Raw genomic sequence first — 14835 nt, forward strand, 5'->3', positions numbered from 1 at the left:
TAATGTAGGGCACAATATAAATCAGGAAATTAGAGGTGCATGTAGCAAGGGTAATACAGTAATCATGGGGGACTTCAAGCTACGTATAGACTGGATAAATCTAAGTAACACTAATGCTGTGGAGGATGAATTCCTGGAATGTATGCAAAATGGTTTTCTAGAACAGTATGTTGAGGAACCAACTAGAGAACAGGCTATTTTAGATCTAAGTATTGTGCAATGGGAAAGGGCGATTTAATAATCTCGTTGTAAAGGAGCCGCTAGGGAAAGGTGACCTGTGGAAGAGTCTGTCACTCCAGTATTGACCTTTATAGCCACTCCAGGCGCTGCTCCACAAACCACTGACCACCTCCAGGCGCTTACCCATTGTCTCCCAAGACAAGGAGGCCAAAGAAGAAGAACATAACACCTAATAGAATTTTGCATTAAGTTTGAAAGTGATGTAGTTCAATCCAAAACTAAGGTCTTAAATCTAAACAAAGGAAACTATGAAGGTATGAGGGGCAAATTGGCTATGGTAGATTGGGAAACTACATTAAACGATATGACAGTAGATGGGCAATGGCTAGCATTTAAATAATTAATACATGGTTTGCAACAAATTTACATACCTTTGGATACAAAAACCCTGCAGGAAAGGTGATCCAACCATGGCTAATAAGAGAAGTTAAAGTTGCATTAGATGAAAGGAAGAGGCCAAAAAAAGTAGTAAGCGTGAGGATTGAGAGCATTTTAGAATTCAGCAAAGGAGGATCAAGAAACTGATAGAGAAAATAGAATGTGAAAGTAAACTAGTGAGAAACACAAAAATGGATTGTAAAAGCTTCTGTAGATATGTTAAAAGGAAAAGATTAGCAAAATCAAATGTGGACCCACTACAGGTAGAGACAGGAGAATTTATAATGGGGAATAAGGAAATGGCAGAGAAACTAAACAAATACTTTGCGTCTGTCTTCACGGAGGAAGATACCAAAAACCTCCCAGGAATACTAACTAGTGCAAATGAACTGAAAGAAACTGGTTTTAGTAAAAAAAAAAAGTAATATTGGAGAAATTAATGGGATCAGAAGTTGATAAATCTTTTGGACCTGATGATCTATATCCCACAGTGTTGAAAGAGGTGGCTATAGAGATAGTGGATGCGTTGGTGGTCAGCTTCCTAAATTCTATAGATTCTGGAACGGTTCCTGCAGATTGGAAGGTAGCAAATATAACCCCACAATTTAAGAAAGGAGGGAGAGAGAAAACGGGGAACTACAGACCTGTTAGCCTGACATCAGTAGTAGGGAAAATTATAGAAACTATTACAAAGGTTGTGATAACTGGGCACTTAGAAAACAATGCTAGGATTAGGCAGAATCAACATGAATTTATGAAAGGGAAATCATGTTTGACAAACCTGTTGGAGGTTTTTGAGGATGTAACCAGCAGAATGGATAAGGGAGAGCTAGTGGATGTGTTGATGGATTTTCAGACAGCTTTCAATAAGGTCCCACACAGGAGGTAAGGAAGCATATTTAGAACACATGGGATTAGGGGTAATATACTGGCATGGATTGAGAATTGGTTAATGGACAGAAAGTAGAAATAAATGGTTTTCTGACCAGATGGTTTTCTATAGAAGTACATTGAAGAACCAATTAGGGATCTGGCTATTTTCGATTTAGAGTCCGAGAGTTATACAGCACAGAAACAGGCCCTTCGGCCTATCCTGTCTGTGCCGGCCATCAAGCACCTAACTATTCTAGTCCCATTTTCCAGCACTTGTCCCGTAGCCTTGTATGCTATGGTGTTTCAAGTGCTCATCTAAATACTACTTAAATGTTGTGAGGGTTCCTGCCTCTAGCCCCACTTCAGGCAGTGTATTCCAGATTCCAACCACCCTCTGGGTGAAAACATATTTCCTCAAATCCCCTCTAAACCTCCTGCCCCTTACCTTAAATCTATGCCCCCATGTTATTGACCCCTCCGCTAAGGGAAAAAGTTTCTTCCTATCTATCCTATCAATGCCCCTCCTAATTTTGTATACCTCAATCATGTCCCCCCTCATCCTTCTCTTTTCTAAGGAAAAGAACTCTAGCCTTTTCAGTTTCTCTTCATAGCTGAAATGCTTCAGCCCAGGCAACATCCTGGTGAATCTCCTCTGCACCCTCTCCAGTGCAGTCACAGCCTTCCTGTAGTGTGATGCCCAGAACTGTACACAGTACTCCAGCTGTGGCCTAACTAGCGTTTTATACAGCTCCATAATAACCTCTTTGCTCTTATATTCTATGCCTCAGCTAATAAAGGCAAGTATCCCTTATGCCTTCCTAACCACCTTATCTACCTGTGCTGCTGCCTTCAGAGATCTATGGACAAGTACACCAAGGTCGATTTAGCATTATGTGATGAGAAAGGGCTAATTAATAACCTTGCTATAAAGGAGCCTTTGGGAAATAGTGACCATAATATGATAGAATTTTACATTAAGTTTGACAGTGATATAGTTCATTCTGAACCTAGGGTCTTAAATCTAAACTAATGAAACTATGAAGGTATGAGGGGCAAGTTGGTTGTGGTGGATTGGGAAAATACACAAAGATTTGATGGTAGACAGACAATGGCTAGTATTTAAAGATGTATTACATGGTCTACAACAAATATACATTCCTCTTAAGTCACAAAAACCCAACAGGAAAGATGAATCAACCGTGGCTAACAAAAGAAGTTAAAGACTGCATTAGATCAAAGGAAGTGGCTTATAAGGTTGTCAGAAAAAGTGGTACGCCCGAGAAATGGAAGCAATTTAGAATCCAGCAAAGGATGACCAAGAAACTGATAAAGGGATGGGAGAATATGAATGCAAGCTAGCGAGGAACATAAAGTCGGACTGTAAAAACTTCTATACATATGTGAAAAAGAAAAGATTAGCAAGGGCAAATGTGGATCCATTACAGATGGAGACAGGAGAATTTAAATGGAGAATAGGGAAATGGCGGAGAAACTAAACAATTACTTTGTGTCTTTCTTCACAGAGGTCCCATAGGACTTGAGACTAGCCAGTGTTCTTCCTTTGTTTAAGAAGGGTAGCAAGGATAATCCAGGAAATTACAGGCCGGTGAGCCTTACTCAGTGGTAGGGAAATTATTGGAGAGGATTCTTTGGGATAGGATTTACTCCCATTTGGAAACAAATGGACTTATTAGCGAGAGGCAGCATGGTTTTGTGAAGGGGAGGTCGTGTCTCACTAACTTGATCGAGTTTTTTGAGGAAGTGACAAAGATGATTGATGAAGGGCAGTGGATGTTGTCTACATGAACTTCAGTAAAGCCTTTGACAAGGTCCCTCATGGCAGGCTGGTACAAAAGGTGAAGTCCCAGTGGATCAGAGGTGAGCTGGCAAGATGAATACAGAACTGGCTCAGTCATAGAAGACAGAGGGTAGCAGTGGAAGGGTGCTTTTCTGAATGGAGGGATGTGACCAGTGGTGTTCCGCAGGGATCAGTGCTGGGACGTTTGCTGTTTGTAGTATATATAAATGATTTGGAGGAAAATGTAGCTGGTCTGATTAGTAAGTTTGCGGGCGACACAAAGGTTGGTGGAGTTGCAGATAGTGATGAGGATTATCAGAGGATACAGCAGGATGTAGATCAGTTGGAGACTTGGGCGGAGAAATGGCAGATGGAGTTTAATCCGGACAAATGTGAGGTGATGCATTTTGGAAGGTCTAATACAGGTAGGAAGTATACAGTAAATGGCAGAACCCTTAGGAGTATTGACAGGCAGAGGGATCTGGGCGTACAGGTCCACAGGTCACTGAAAGTGGCAACGCAGGTAGATAAGGTAGTCAAGAAGACATACGGCATACTTGCCTTCATCGGTCGGGGCATATAGTATAAAAATTGGCAAGTCATGCTGCAGCTGTACAGAACTTTAGTTAGGCCACACTTGGAATATTGTGTACAATTCTGGTCGCCACGCTATTAGAAGGATGTGGAAGCTTTGGAGAGGGTAGAGAAGAGGTTTACCAGGATGTTGCCTGGTCTGGAGGGCATTAGCTATGAGGAGAGGTTGGATAAATTTGGATTGTTTTCACTAAAAGGACGGAGGTGGAGGGGCGACATGATGGAGGTTTACAAAGTTATGAGTGGCATGGACAGAGTGGATAGTCAAGCTTTTTCCCAGGGTGTAAGAGTCAGTTACTAGGGAACATAGGTTTAAGGTGCGAGGGGCAAAATTTAGAGGGGATGTGCGAGGCAATTTTTTTTACACAGAGGGTGGTGAGTGCCTGGAACTTGCTCCCGGAGGAGGTGGTGGAAACAGGTATGATGGCGACGTTTAAGAGACATCTTGACAAATACATGAATAGGATGGGGATAGAGGGATATGGACCCCGGAAGTGCAGAAGGTTTTAGTTTAGGCAGGCATCAAGATCGGCGCAGACTTGGAGGGCCGAATGGCCTGTTCCTGTGCTGTACTGTTCTTTTATGTTCTTTAATACTAGGGGACCAAGGGACTTGTGAAAATGAGGAACTGCAAGAAATTAGTATTAATAAAGAGGTAGTACTCAAAACATTAACTGGTTTGAAGTTTGATAAATCCTTTAGACCAGATGAGCTACATCCTTATATAGAGATAGTGGATGCATTGGTGGTTATCTTTCAAAATTCTGTAGATTCTGGAAAGGTTCCTGCTGATTGTCGTAGAGATTGGAAATATCAAATGTAACCCCACTACTTAAGAAAGGAGGGAGAGAGAAAACAGGGAACTGCAGACCTGTCAGTTTGATGTCAGTAGTAGGGAAAATGTTAGAATCTATTATAAAGGATGTGATAACTAGATACTTAGAACATAATGATATGATTGCACAGAGTCAATATGGATTTATGAAAGGGAAATCATGTTTGACAAACCCGTTGGGAGTTTTTTGAGGATGTTACCTGTAGCATAGATAAAGGAGAACCTGTGGATGTGGTGTATTTGGATTTTCAGAAGGCTTTTGATCAGGTCCCAACACAGGAGGTTAGTAAACAAAATTGGAATACATGGGATTGGGGGTAATATACTGGTATTGATTGAGAATTGGTTAACAGAAAAAAAAGTAGGAATAAACGGGTCATTCTCAGATTGACAGGCTGTGACTGGTGGGGGACAGCAAGGCTCAGTGCTGGGCCACAGCTGTTCACAATTTATATAAATGATTTGGATGTGGGGACCAAATGTAATATTTCCAAATTTGCTGATGAGACAAAACTAGGTGGGAATGTAAGTTGTGAGGAAGATGCAAGGAGGCTTGGACAGGCTAAGTGAGTGGGCGAGACCATGGCAGTATAATGTGAATAAGTGTGAAGTTATCCACTTTGGTAGAAAAAAATAGAAAGATGCGTATTTCTTAAATGGTGAGAGTTTGGGAGTCCAAAGGGAACTGGGTGTCTTTGTTCATGGGTCACTAAAAGCTAGCACGCAGGTGCAGCAAGCAATTAGGTAGGCAAATGGTTTGTTGGTTTTCATTGCAAGGGGTTTTGAATACAGGAATAAAGAAGTCTTGCTTCAATTGGATAGAGCCTTGGTGAGACCACAGCTGGAGCATTGTGTTCAGTTTGGTCTCCTTATCTAAGGAAGGATATACTTGCTGTAGAGGGAGTGCAACGGAGATTCACCTGACTAATCCCTGGGATGGAGAGATTGAGGAAACTGGGCTTATGTTCGCTGGAGTTTTGAAGAATGAGAGGTGATCTCATTGAACTTTACAACATTCTTACAGGGTGTGATAGGGTGAATGGAGGTGGATGTTTCTAGAACCAGGGGACATAGTCTCAGAATAAGGGGTAATTAATTTAAGACTGAGATGAGGAGTAATTTCCTCACTCAGAGGGTAGTGAATCTTTGGAATTCTTTACCCCAGAAGGCTGTGGAGGCTCAGTCATAGAGTATGTTCAAGATAGAGATGATGGATTTCTAGGTGTTAAAGATATGAAGGGATATGGGGATAGTGCAGAAAAGTGGCATTGAGGTTGATGATCAGCCATCATCTAATTGAATGGCGGAGCAGGCTTGAGGGGCTGAATTGCCTACTCCTGATCCTATGTTTTTCTCTTTGAACCACTTTCCATATGTTGCTTATGATTAAATTAATGATCAATTATCTATCTCCATGATTCTTTCCCTTTTTTTTAACCTGCAGCTGAACTGTATGGACTAACAAAATAACTAATTTGATCCCTAATCTGTACTGAGTGAACTGGCTTCATAGCCTCTGGGCAATAAAGCCAGATAGATTAAAAGCAAAATATTGCAGATGCTGGAAATCTGAAATAAAAACAGAAAGTTCTGGAAATACACAGCAGGTCTGGCAGCATCTGTGGAGAGAGAAGCAGAGGTTTCAAGTCTGTGACCTTTCATCAGAACAAAGCAGATAGTTAGCCACAGGATTAAAAACCGTGCTGGAAATAAAGGTCTGGCAGCATCTGTAAAGAGAGAAACGGAGTTAACTTTTCAGGTCGATGACCTTTCTGATGAATGGTCGTCGACCTGAAACATTAACTCTTGTTTCTATTTCCACAAATGCTGCCAGACTTGCTGAGTATTTCCAGCACCTACTGTTTTTATTTGAGATTTCCAGCATCCGCAGTATTTTGCTTTTATTTTAGTTAGCCAAGGGACCCTGCCACTGACAGTTATTCATTATGGGAAAATTTTGGTGCAAAAATGTTGTGCCTCAGGGTATTTTTAACATACTTTGTAAATGTAATTAAGTATTTAGTAACCTGATCTAGTTGCAGGTAATTGATATCCCGTCAACCTTTATTTTCTAAACTAAGGATATGTCTAAAGTCCAGTTGTTTACTGTAATCTGAGCTATTAACTAGGATGATTTGATGGATGCCGAGATCAAATGCATAGCTCCCTGCACTCAGTGAAATGTAACTTTTTGTTTTCCTAGTTTTGTTTTGCTTGAAACCATGATTAAGCAAATATTCTAAAAAACCTCTTATACTAGCCAGGGCTGGCATGATCCACTATAAATTGTTAATTTAGGATCTATTTGCTTTTTAATCCAAAAATTTTCCTCAATTTTTTTTAAACGATGAAATGATGTTTTGGTTTCTATTAGCACTAAAAGCACTTAGTCTGAATTTCAGTCTGTCAGTAAGTCTGATAGTTACAAGTGAAACGCTGCATGTTTCTCCTCCATGTCACCCTGCAACTATTTAATCAATATCTAAACTCTATCTCTTTTCCTTCCTTTTCATGTAATCTTTTCTGTTGTCCTTTTGTGGCACCTTGTTATTTCTCTTGCTCTTTCTAAACCTTTTCTTTTCTCACAACTTAAGACATTTGGCAATAGTTAGGAACTTAGATCCTTATTGAGGGTTTTCCCTATTTTAAAATAGTCTTTAATATATGAGTAAGTACTTAGTACAGAGACAAAATATGTACTTTTTCAAATCTGGAATTCCCCATTAGTCTAGCATGAGGGTTTGTTTTGCTGACTGTTGGCAGAGCATTATTGGGTCAAATTGAGCCATGTAAATTCTTCATTCAGTTGTTGACCTAAGTTCTTAACTGGACTTCACTGTAGGTTTGTTTTCACTGGTTTAACTTTTTTAAAGCATCCTTGTTTAACTGGCATCATCATGAAAGACTTGTAATTTTAACTGAGTTATACTTGCGACTTGAGATGCTGTAGAAAACACTTCAACCTTCTAAAGCCCAAGGGGACCATTTATTTCTGTTTCATAATGCTTAGGCGCATGTGTAATAACCAAACATTCTTTTGTATGTGGATTTTTGTTATAGGTGTTTTTGTTCTGGAAACCTCTATAAACTGTATCATGTGTGCCATTGATGCATTCTAATGATATGAACAGCTCGTTAACAATTGTGCCGAAATAGTTGAAATGTTTTATGAATTGATCATAATTTTACTTCTTCTCCCCCACCCATGCTGTAGAACAAGGAGTCACAAAACCAGCTTTCAGCTTATTTGGCAACAATTCTTCCACATCTGCTACAACAAATGCAGTGGGCTCCACACCCTCCGCCATTTTTGGTAGTTCTGCACCTGCAACAAACCCACCATTTTTATTTGGACAGGCTAGCGCAGCTGTGGATAGTGCAAATCTTGGAAGCAGTTCTGAAGCAACTGTTCCTGCAACCAAGCCATTTTTATTTGGCTCACAGGAGGTTAAATCAGCTGCCAGCACGTCAAGCACAGGGGCCTCAGCTGTACCATTCCCATTTGGCTCAGCACCCAGCAATAACACCGCTACAACCTCTGTGTTTACATTTGGAGCTTCAACCACAACATCTAGTTCAGCAGGTAAATCTTTTCATATAGTTTTCTCCATAGCCTATCAGTCGCAAGACTTGTTAAGAGTGCAGACATGTAATGGGTAACATGGAGGATTGTTTTTGCATAAAGGTCCTTGCAGCTTAAGTGTCAAGTCAATCCTAAGCCAAAATAAATTCTGAAAGGCATTATGCTGGGTGTGCTTTTTTGAGGTTTGTTTTTTTAAAGGCAGCTTTACATAAAAATATTTTACATGCATACAGGGCTTCCAAATATTTGGCTTACCATTTATTCTCTACATATTGATTTTTTTTTTAAACAGGGGGTTAGTGTCTCTGGATGATGTATGTCTCCCTCTCCTACCCCCTCCACTTTTATAAAGGTAGAATGGTGAAGTGGGTTTAATAGGCTGAAGGACTACTAATTAGAAGGAACGTGTGAATAAATCATGGCAAGTCTGAGTTAGGGTTGGATGATTTTCTTTCGAAGAATGAATAAGATAAGTACAATAGATAATACAGCATTGTGATCTTTTGGTCACCTGCCATGATAGAATTTATTTTGCAACTGGAACTATTCTGATAGTAGAAGTAGATACTTCAGCCAGTCTACATGGCTGTCCAGAATACCAGAGCTGGCAGAAGTTTCTACTTAAGTGCCCACCAGCTAGAGGGCAAAGTCTTGTGTTTATACACAGAAATCAGAAAATTAAAATCCTTTTGCTAGTATTTTGGTAACTTAATATGATCATAAAGTGAATTTATCTACAAGTGTATTTTGGGCTAGTGCAGGAGAATGACTGGAAAGAGTTTAGTAGTAATCAAGTCAGTAATTGCAAGATCTTTTAATGGTATTCCTTACCATTTGATCTGCTTTCAGGTGGTTCCTCAAACCCTGTCTTTGGGTTTGGATCAAATTCTACAGTTGGAACAAATCCTCCAACTTTTGGTAACACACAAACCCCTGTTCCTGTGTTTGGACAAAGCAGCAGCCAGACACCTGCTGCCTTTGGTTCATCTGGTGCACCTACATTTGCATTCTCGACTGGTTGTCAGCAACCTGCCTTTGGTTCACAGTCTACCAATAGTCAACCATCTCTATTTGGAGGACAGTTACCCAACCAGCAACCCACATTTGGTTCAACTTCATCTACCTCAAGTAAGTAAATTCACATTTCAGTGTTGTGAACTGTGCTCTAAATTTGAACATATCCAATTAGTTCCCCTTGGTTTTGGGGAAATGTATTATTTAAGTAATTTAGCAGTATGCAAGTAGCCTGTACATTTAAAATCTGACTTGTGATTCTTCTATAATTGTAAAGCAGTATTTGTATCTAAAGAAATAGTATTTAGGAGGTATCCTCTGTACAGCGCAGAAGTTGGTCGTCATAATATGGTAGTTGCAGCAAATCAAACTACTCTGATGTTGAGTGGGGAGGATCCTTGTCTAAAAGTTTGTTAGCTGATTGCAATTCATTTTTTTTTACATTGTTACCTGCGCTTTACTGTAAAACTACACCTGTGCCATTCCCAAGATAGGAAGAAGGAGGGAAACAAAATCCACCCTTTTAATAAACATGTTTTCAGGCACCTGCAGGTAGGTTAACTACCTAGTCTGTTAGGGGACAGTATATGATGCCAGGCAGGATCGTTTTTAAAAAAAAAAACAATAACGGTCCAATTCACAACATGCATTTCAAATTCGTCAGTGACTTTATAACCATTGTATCTTCCTTTCTGCTCAACCTCTGTTTGGACTGGATAATATAGTGGTGGGATTTCTGAGCACTGAATGGGGGGTTTGAAAATACGTGGCGCATCTTACCTATATTATTCTGCTCAAGTAACCGTCAAATACAGTAAAACTTCATAAGACAAAATTGAATGCCGATCCAAAGGAAATAAGATGGGGTAACCAAAATCTGTTAGAGAAATGGAGTTAAAGGGTAATCATAGAGGAGAAAGGGGAAATCAAGAGTACTTAAGGCAAGTATTCCAGAGCATGGGGCCAAGATGTCTGAAGACACAGCTGCTCTTGGGGTAAATCAAGGGGTTGCACAAGAGCTCAGTGTCATTGCAATAGAGAATTCTGTGGATAAATTGTAGGGCTGCAGGAAGTTACAAAGATGTTAGAGGCTGGGGGCAAGACTGAGTCGATTACTTCACTGGAGGGACCAGGAGCCAATTTAGGTCAGCAAGGCCGTGAGTGATGGGTGCAGGACTTGACAAAGGAACGTATATGGGTAGTGTTGTTTTGGATGCTATGAAGTTTGCTGAGGGGGAAAGATGGAAGGTCAGTCAGGAGAACATCTGGGTGATGAGGAATTTAAGGGACTGGTCAGAGATGACCTCATCTGTGATTGAGACAGTGCCAGTAGAGTTGCCATGTGAGGTAATGGGGATGGCCATGAATGTGTGTATGGTCATGAATGTGTGTAAGAGTTTATAAGGAAGGGGAGGTTTTAAATGAGATGCAAGAGGGGTGCAACAAGGTGAGGTATTCACATGAGAAGATACTAGAGGTGTGGGGGGTAGAGACCAAGGTATGTAAGTTGTCAAACATTTTTAACTGTAGTGGCTTCTGTTACCAAGTAAAGAATAATGCATAAAAGTGGTAAGTTTTTATTGTTGACAGAAATATTCTTTGCTGTTTTGAAGTTTGGAATGTAACTACGTTAGAACATTTAATTGTATTAACTCTTATAGCAAAGCTTTTTGCCTTTCGTGCAAGCTGAGGCATATTGCTCCTAAGGACGTCGCCAGTAATTCAGAAATTATTTGTTGCTTCTGTAATGTGCCACCTGTTTTAAAGAGATTATTCTAAATTAACTTGTAATCTGCAGGTAACAGTTTCCAGTTTGGAAACAGTAGTCTTGGTTTTAACTTCAATGTCGCCAATTCATCAAATGAGGTATTTAAATTTGGATCTGCTTCAACGGGAGCAACACAGCAGCCTTGCCCCCCTGGTGGCTTCCAGTTCAATCCCACCCCTGCATTTTCTGTTGGGTAAGAACCTTAATATTTGTACAAAATTCTCTAAAATAACTAAATGCTTCTCTCTGGAATGTTTGTTTTGGTAGAGAACAGGTGCTCAGTGAATGGAAAGAAGATTTTGTCAAAAGTAAAGAAATCTGGCATTGTAGAACACAACTGGCTAAGAAGGTACCCATCAAGAAATAGCGTTACATTTCATCCAAGCTTAAGTGAAAGTTCTAGTTTTCACTTCAAACCAATTGTTGGATATCTAAAAATGAAGCAAAATTTTGCTTGAGTTTACTTTTCCTTTGACACAAAATATTCCATGGTATTTGTTGAGCAAGCATTGTGTGATGTGTAGGCAATTTTAGATTAGAAATTAGTGTGGTGAACTTAACTAGATAATCAAAAGTGTCCTGTTTTTGAATGACTGCAAGGAACCGCTGTAAGGGAAGGTGTTGAGCAGGTGAGCAAGTCACATTGACTGTGTTCACACGTTTTTAAGCGGTGAATTCACGGGACTACATTGGAGGTGACTGGGAGAAATTTGACTGCCCATTTTGCCATTGATGGTTTGCATTTAGCCTGAGGTGTTGGCCACCATGTAACAAAAGGCTGTGTTTGCTGACAACGCACCCACTAGGTGGCGCTGTACTAGCACATGCACAAAATGCAGCCAATTCAATTGAAACGTCACAGTCTGCAACATTCAGGCAGCTGCCAGGATTAAAGATGCCGCTGCTAATTTATCACAGGAAATGCTTATGGGTAGTCAATTATAGCAAACTAATCTTACATTAAGTTGAATGGAAGCCCAGCAATATACTGGTATGTAGTATCGGATACTAACTGTAATCCTAAGATCCGTTTAATATTCCAGTATTCCTGTTAAATACAAAAGGAAGTTTATGATTGAATTTCCATGTTCTGATACTTTTAGGAGATAGTGAATTGGCACCCCGATCGATGGAGGAAAATCGGACAGAGCATAAAATGAGCTGCCAATTCATTATCCACGTTTTATATGACTGACCAGGACTGATTTCACCCCAACTCAACCGCTCGCTCCCGACCTCGCTGTCCCCACCACCCCTTCCCCTCCACTCCCCCTGGCCGATTTGCTCCTTGCTTCACGCCGCCCTGCTCTCTGGCCACTCGTTCTCTCTCTCCCCCACACACCCCCCCCCCCCCCCAGCTTTAGGCCACGCCACTTCCCACCTCTTGGTCACTCGCTCCCAAGTTTGATCGTTGTCCGTGCGCCACCCTAAGAAGCAAAGTGGGCTTTGAGGGGTGATAGGGCGACGTAGGAGCGAATGGCCGGCCTACAGCTGTGGGGGGTGGAGTGGTGGCACAAAGCGAGGAGCAGGGAACAATTGGCTGGGGGTGTTGGAGGAGCAGAGAGGTCTGGAGCGAGCGGGGAGGGGGAGAAAGTGTCGAGCGCGTAGCAGGGATCGAGCACCAGCCTCAAAGGGGCTGGATACCGGGTGGCGCTTTATCGTGCATACGCGAAGACCGATGATGCTTCATTGCGCGTGCGCGAAGACCGACCAGGCCTGGATGCAAGATGATATCTATCCTGCACTAGCGGCACTTAGTCCTGGCAAGACGTAGGCTGCGTATTTGCGCAGCTTGGAGTGCTGTGATGACGTTGGCGGGCCACTGTGTTGTCAGGAGTCGCTTTGGTAACAAAATGACTGTTTCCAACAAAACAACACGGAATTGTGCTGTTGGTCAGTAATTATTGAGAGGTAATGTTGAAATTCTCAGGAACCTATCTGATTAAATCAAGTGCAATGCCAAAACACTAAATCTAAATTTTGTTCTTTTTGATCTTAGAAAAATTGCAACCAAAAAATGTAGATACACAGTCCTGTGGCTGCTATAGTACTAACTGTTTTAAACAATTGATGTATTACTTTATCAAATCCACTGTTTTGGTGTACCTATGTGTAGATTTTTGGACTATCAACAGCAAGCATCAGTAAATGTGAAACAGTGTGACTTGGAAGAACTCTCAAATATAAGCAGAGAGATTTTCTTTCTATATGTTGAACTTGTGTTCCATTTGTTTAGATGTAATTCAATCAGTAACCTCGTTTTGTTTTTCTTTTGGACAGGGTTGGCAGCACCAATCCTTTCTCTGCAACATCTAGTGGCCGTTCAACTGTTACTGGTCGGAAGATAAAGACTGCTGTTAGACGCAAGAAATAGTTGTTACAGCTGTTAAAGAAACAGCTAATTATTGAAAGTGTATTTTCTATAAAGAGCTGGTGCCCTCATTAATAATTGAATTGTACCTCCTTCTGGGCTTTATCAGATCTACCTAGGACCATTTGAACCTGCATATAATTGGTCGCTGCTTTTAGTTGCCTGGTGATGGGTGGACTGTAGATTTTTTTGTGAGAACCCAGCAGTGTCATTAGTTAAGGACTTGGCATGGTCTGGCTACAAACAACCTGCAAAGTGAATGGCTTTGTATATTGATACCTCTTCATCTGCACCACTAGATATTGTTCATAACCCACCCAATTGTACTGAAAGGTTTGTACAGACTGAAGAGCATCAGTGAGAATAGGGGCTGATAAGTCTGCAAAGGTTTCATCACCGTATGTGTGAAGTATATGAATGTGTAGATGTTAAATGGATGGCCTGTTGTGCACTGATGTTTTCTGACTGCAGAATGATTGAAGAATCATACTTGGAGGACTTCAAATGAATTGTCTTCATTTCATAGAACATGTGCTTTTTTAATTCTGTTTATGCTTTTTTGACTTATTTCAACTTATTACAAACTATTATGTACATACATATCTTATGATTTTCGGCCAATCTACCATTCTTGGACAAAAACACACAAATCTGTGAACTTGAATTATTTTTTGTTATAGCGGTATGTTTTTTGTTCGGTATTGTCTATTAGAAGATTTTATTATGTAAATCTCATTATTCAAAGTTGCCTAATCCATTTAACATTCTTTCTGATTAAAAAAAAAAATTGGGAACTCTTTAAAGTTTGCGTATTGGCTTTTGTGATCCACTTTTGTTTGGACCAAAACAGTGTTGTACAAAGTATTAACTATATATTTTTATATTTGTTTAAATGGACTATGGTGACTTTGGATAATAAGGAGAACAATTTAATATTAAAGCCATGTTTATTACTGTATGATTAACAAAACCATGGGATAAACGCCATCAATAAAAATGAAGAAATAGTAAAATCATTTGATTTTGTTTCGAGTGCGAGTCCTTTGTTCTGTATCAGTCTTTTAAATCTTGAAAGTCTTGATACACTGTACAGATTTAAACTTATTGGACACTTTCAGAAGAATACTTTTGAAGTACATAGAATTTACATCACAGAATCCATTTGGCCCAAGTGATCTGTGCTACTGCTTCTGCTCTACATGAGTCTCCTCTCACTCTATTTCACCTAACTATCAGTATACCCTTGTGTTCCTTTTCTACATCATGTACTTATCCAGTTTCCTCTAAAAGGCATCTATGCTATTCGCCTCAAATAATTCATGTTGTAGCAAGTTCCACATTGTAACTACTTTCCTGGTAAAGACTTCTCTCCTGAATTCTC

The 14835-nt window shown here is 40.3% G+C and overlaps 1 protein-coding gene across 1 annotated transcript in view; it reads left to right on the top strand.

Moving 5' to 3' along the window:
• nup153 (nucleoporin 153) overlaps window positions 1-14470 on the top strand; it is an 81439-nt gene extending 66969 nt beyond the window's left edge. The window contains exons 19-22 of the mRNA XM_068057213.1: window positions 7933-8301; window positions 9151-9429; window positions 11114-11276; window positions 13364-14470. Of these exons, the coding sequence (XP_067913314.1) occupies window positions 7933-8301; window positions 9151-9429; window positions 11114-11276; window positions 13364-13457 (905 nt within the window). The 3' untranslated portion in view covers window positions 13458-14470. The remainder of the gene's footprint in view (window positions 1-7932; window positions 8302-9150; window positions 9430-11113; window positions 11277-13363) is intronic.
• Window positions 14471-14835: the final 365 nt, after the last annotated feature.

This window comes from Heterodontus francisci, chromosome 2 (assembly GCF_036365525.1).
Source record: "Heterodontus francisci isolate sHetFra1 chromosome 2, sHetFra1.hap1, whole genome shotgun sequence".
Classification (NCBI taxonomy): Eukaryota; Metazoa; Chordata; class Chondrichthyes; order Heterodontiformes; family Heterodontidae; genus Heterodontus; species Heterodontus francisci.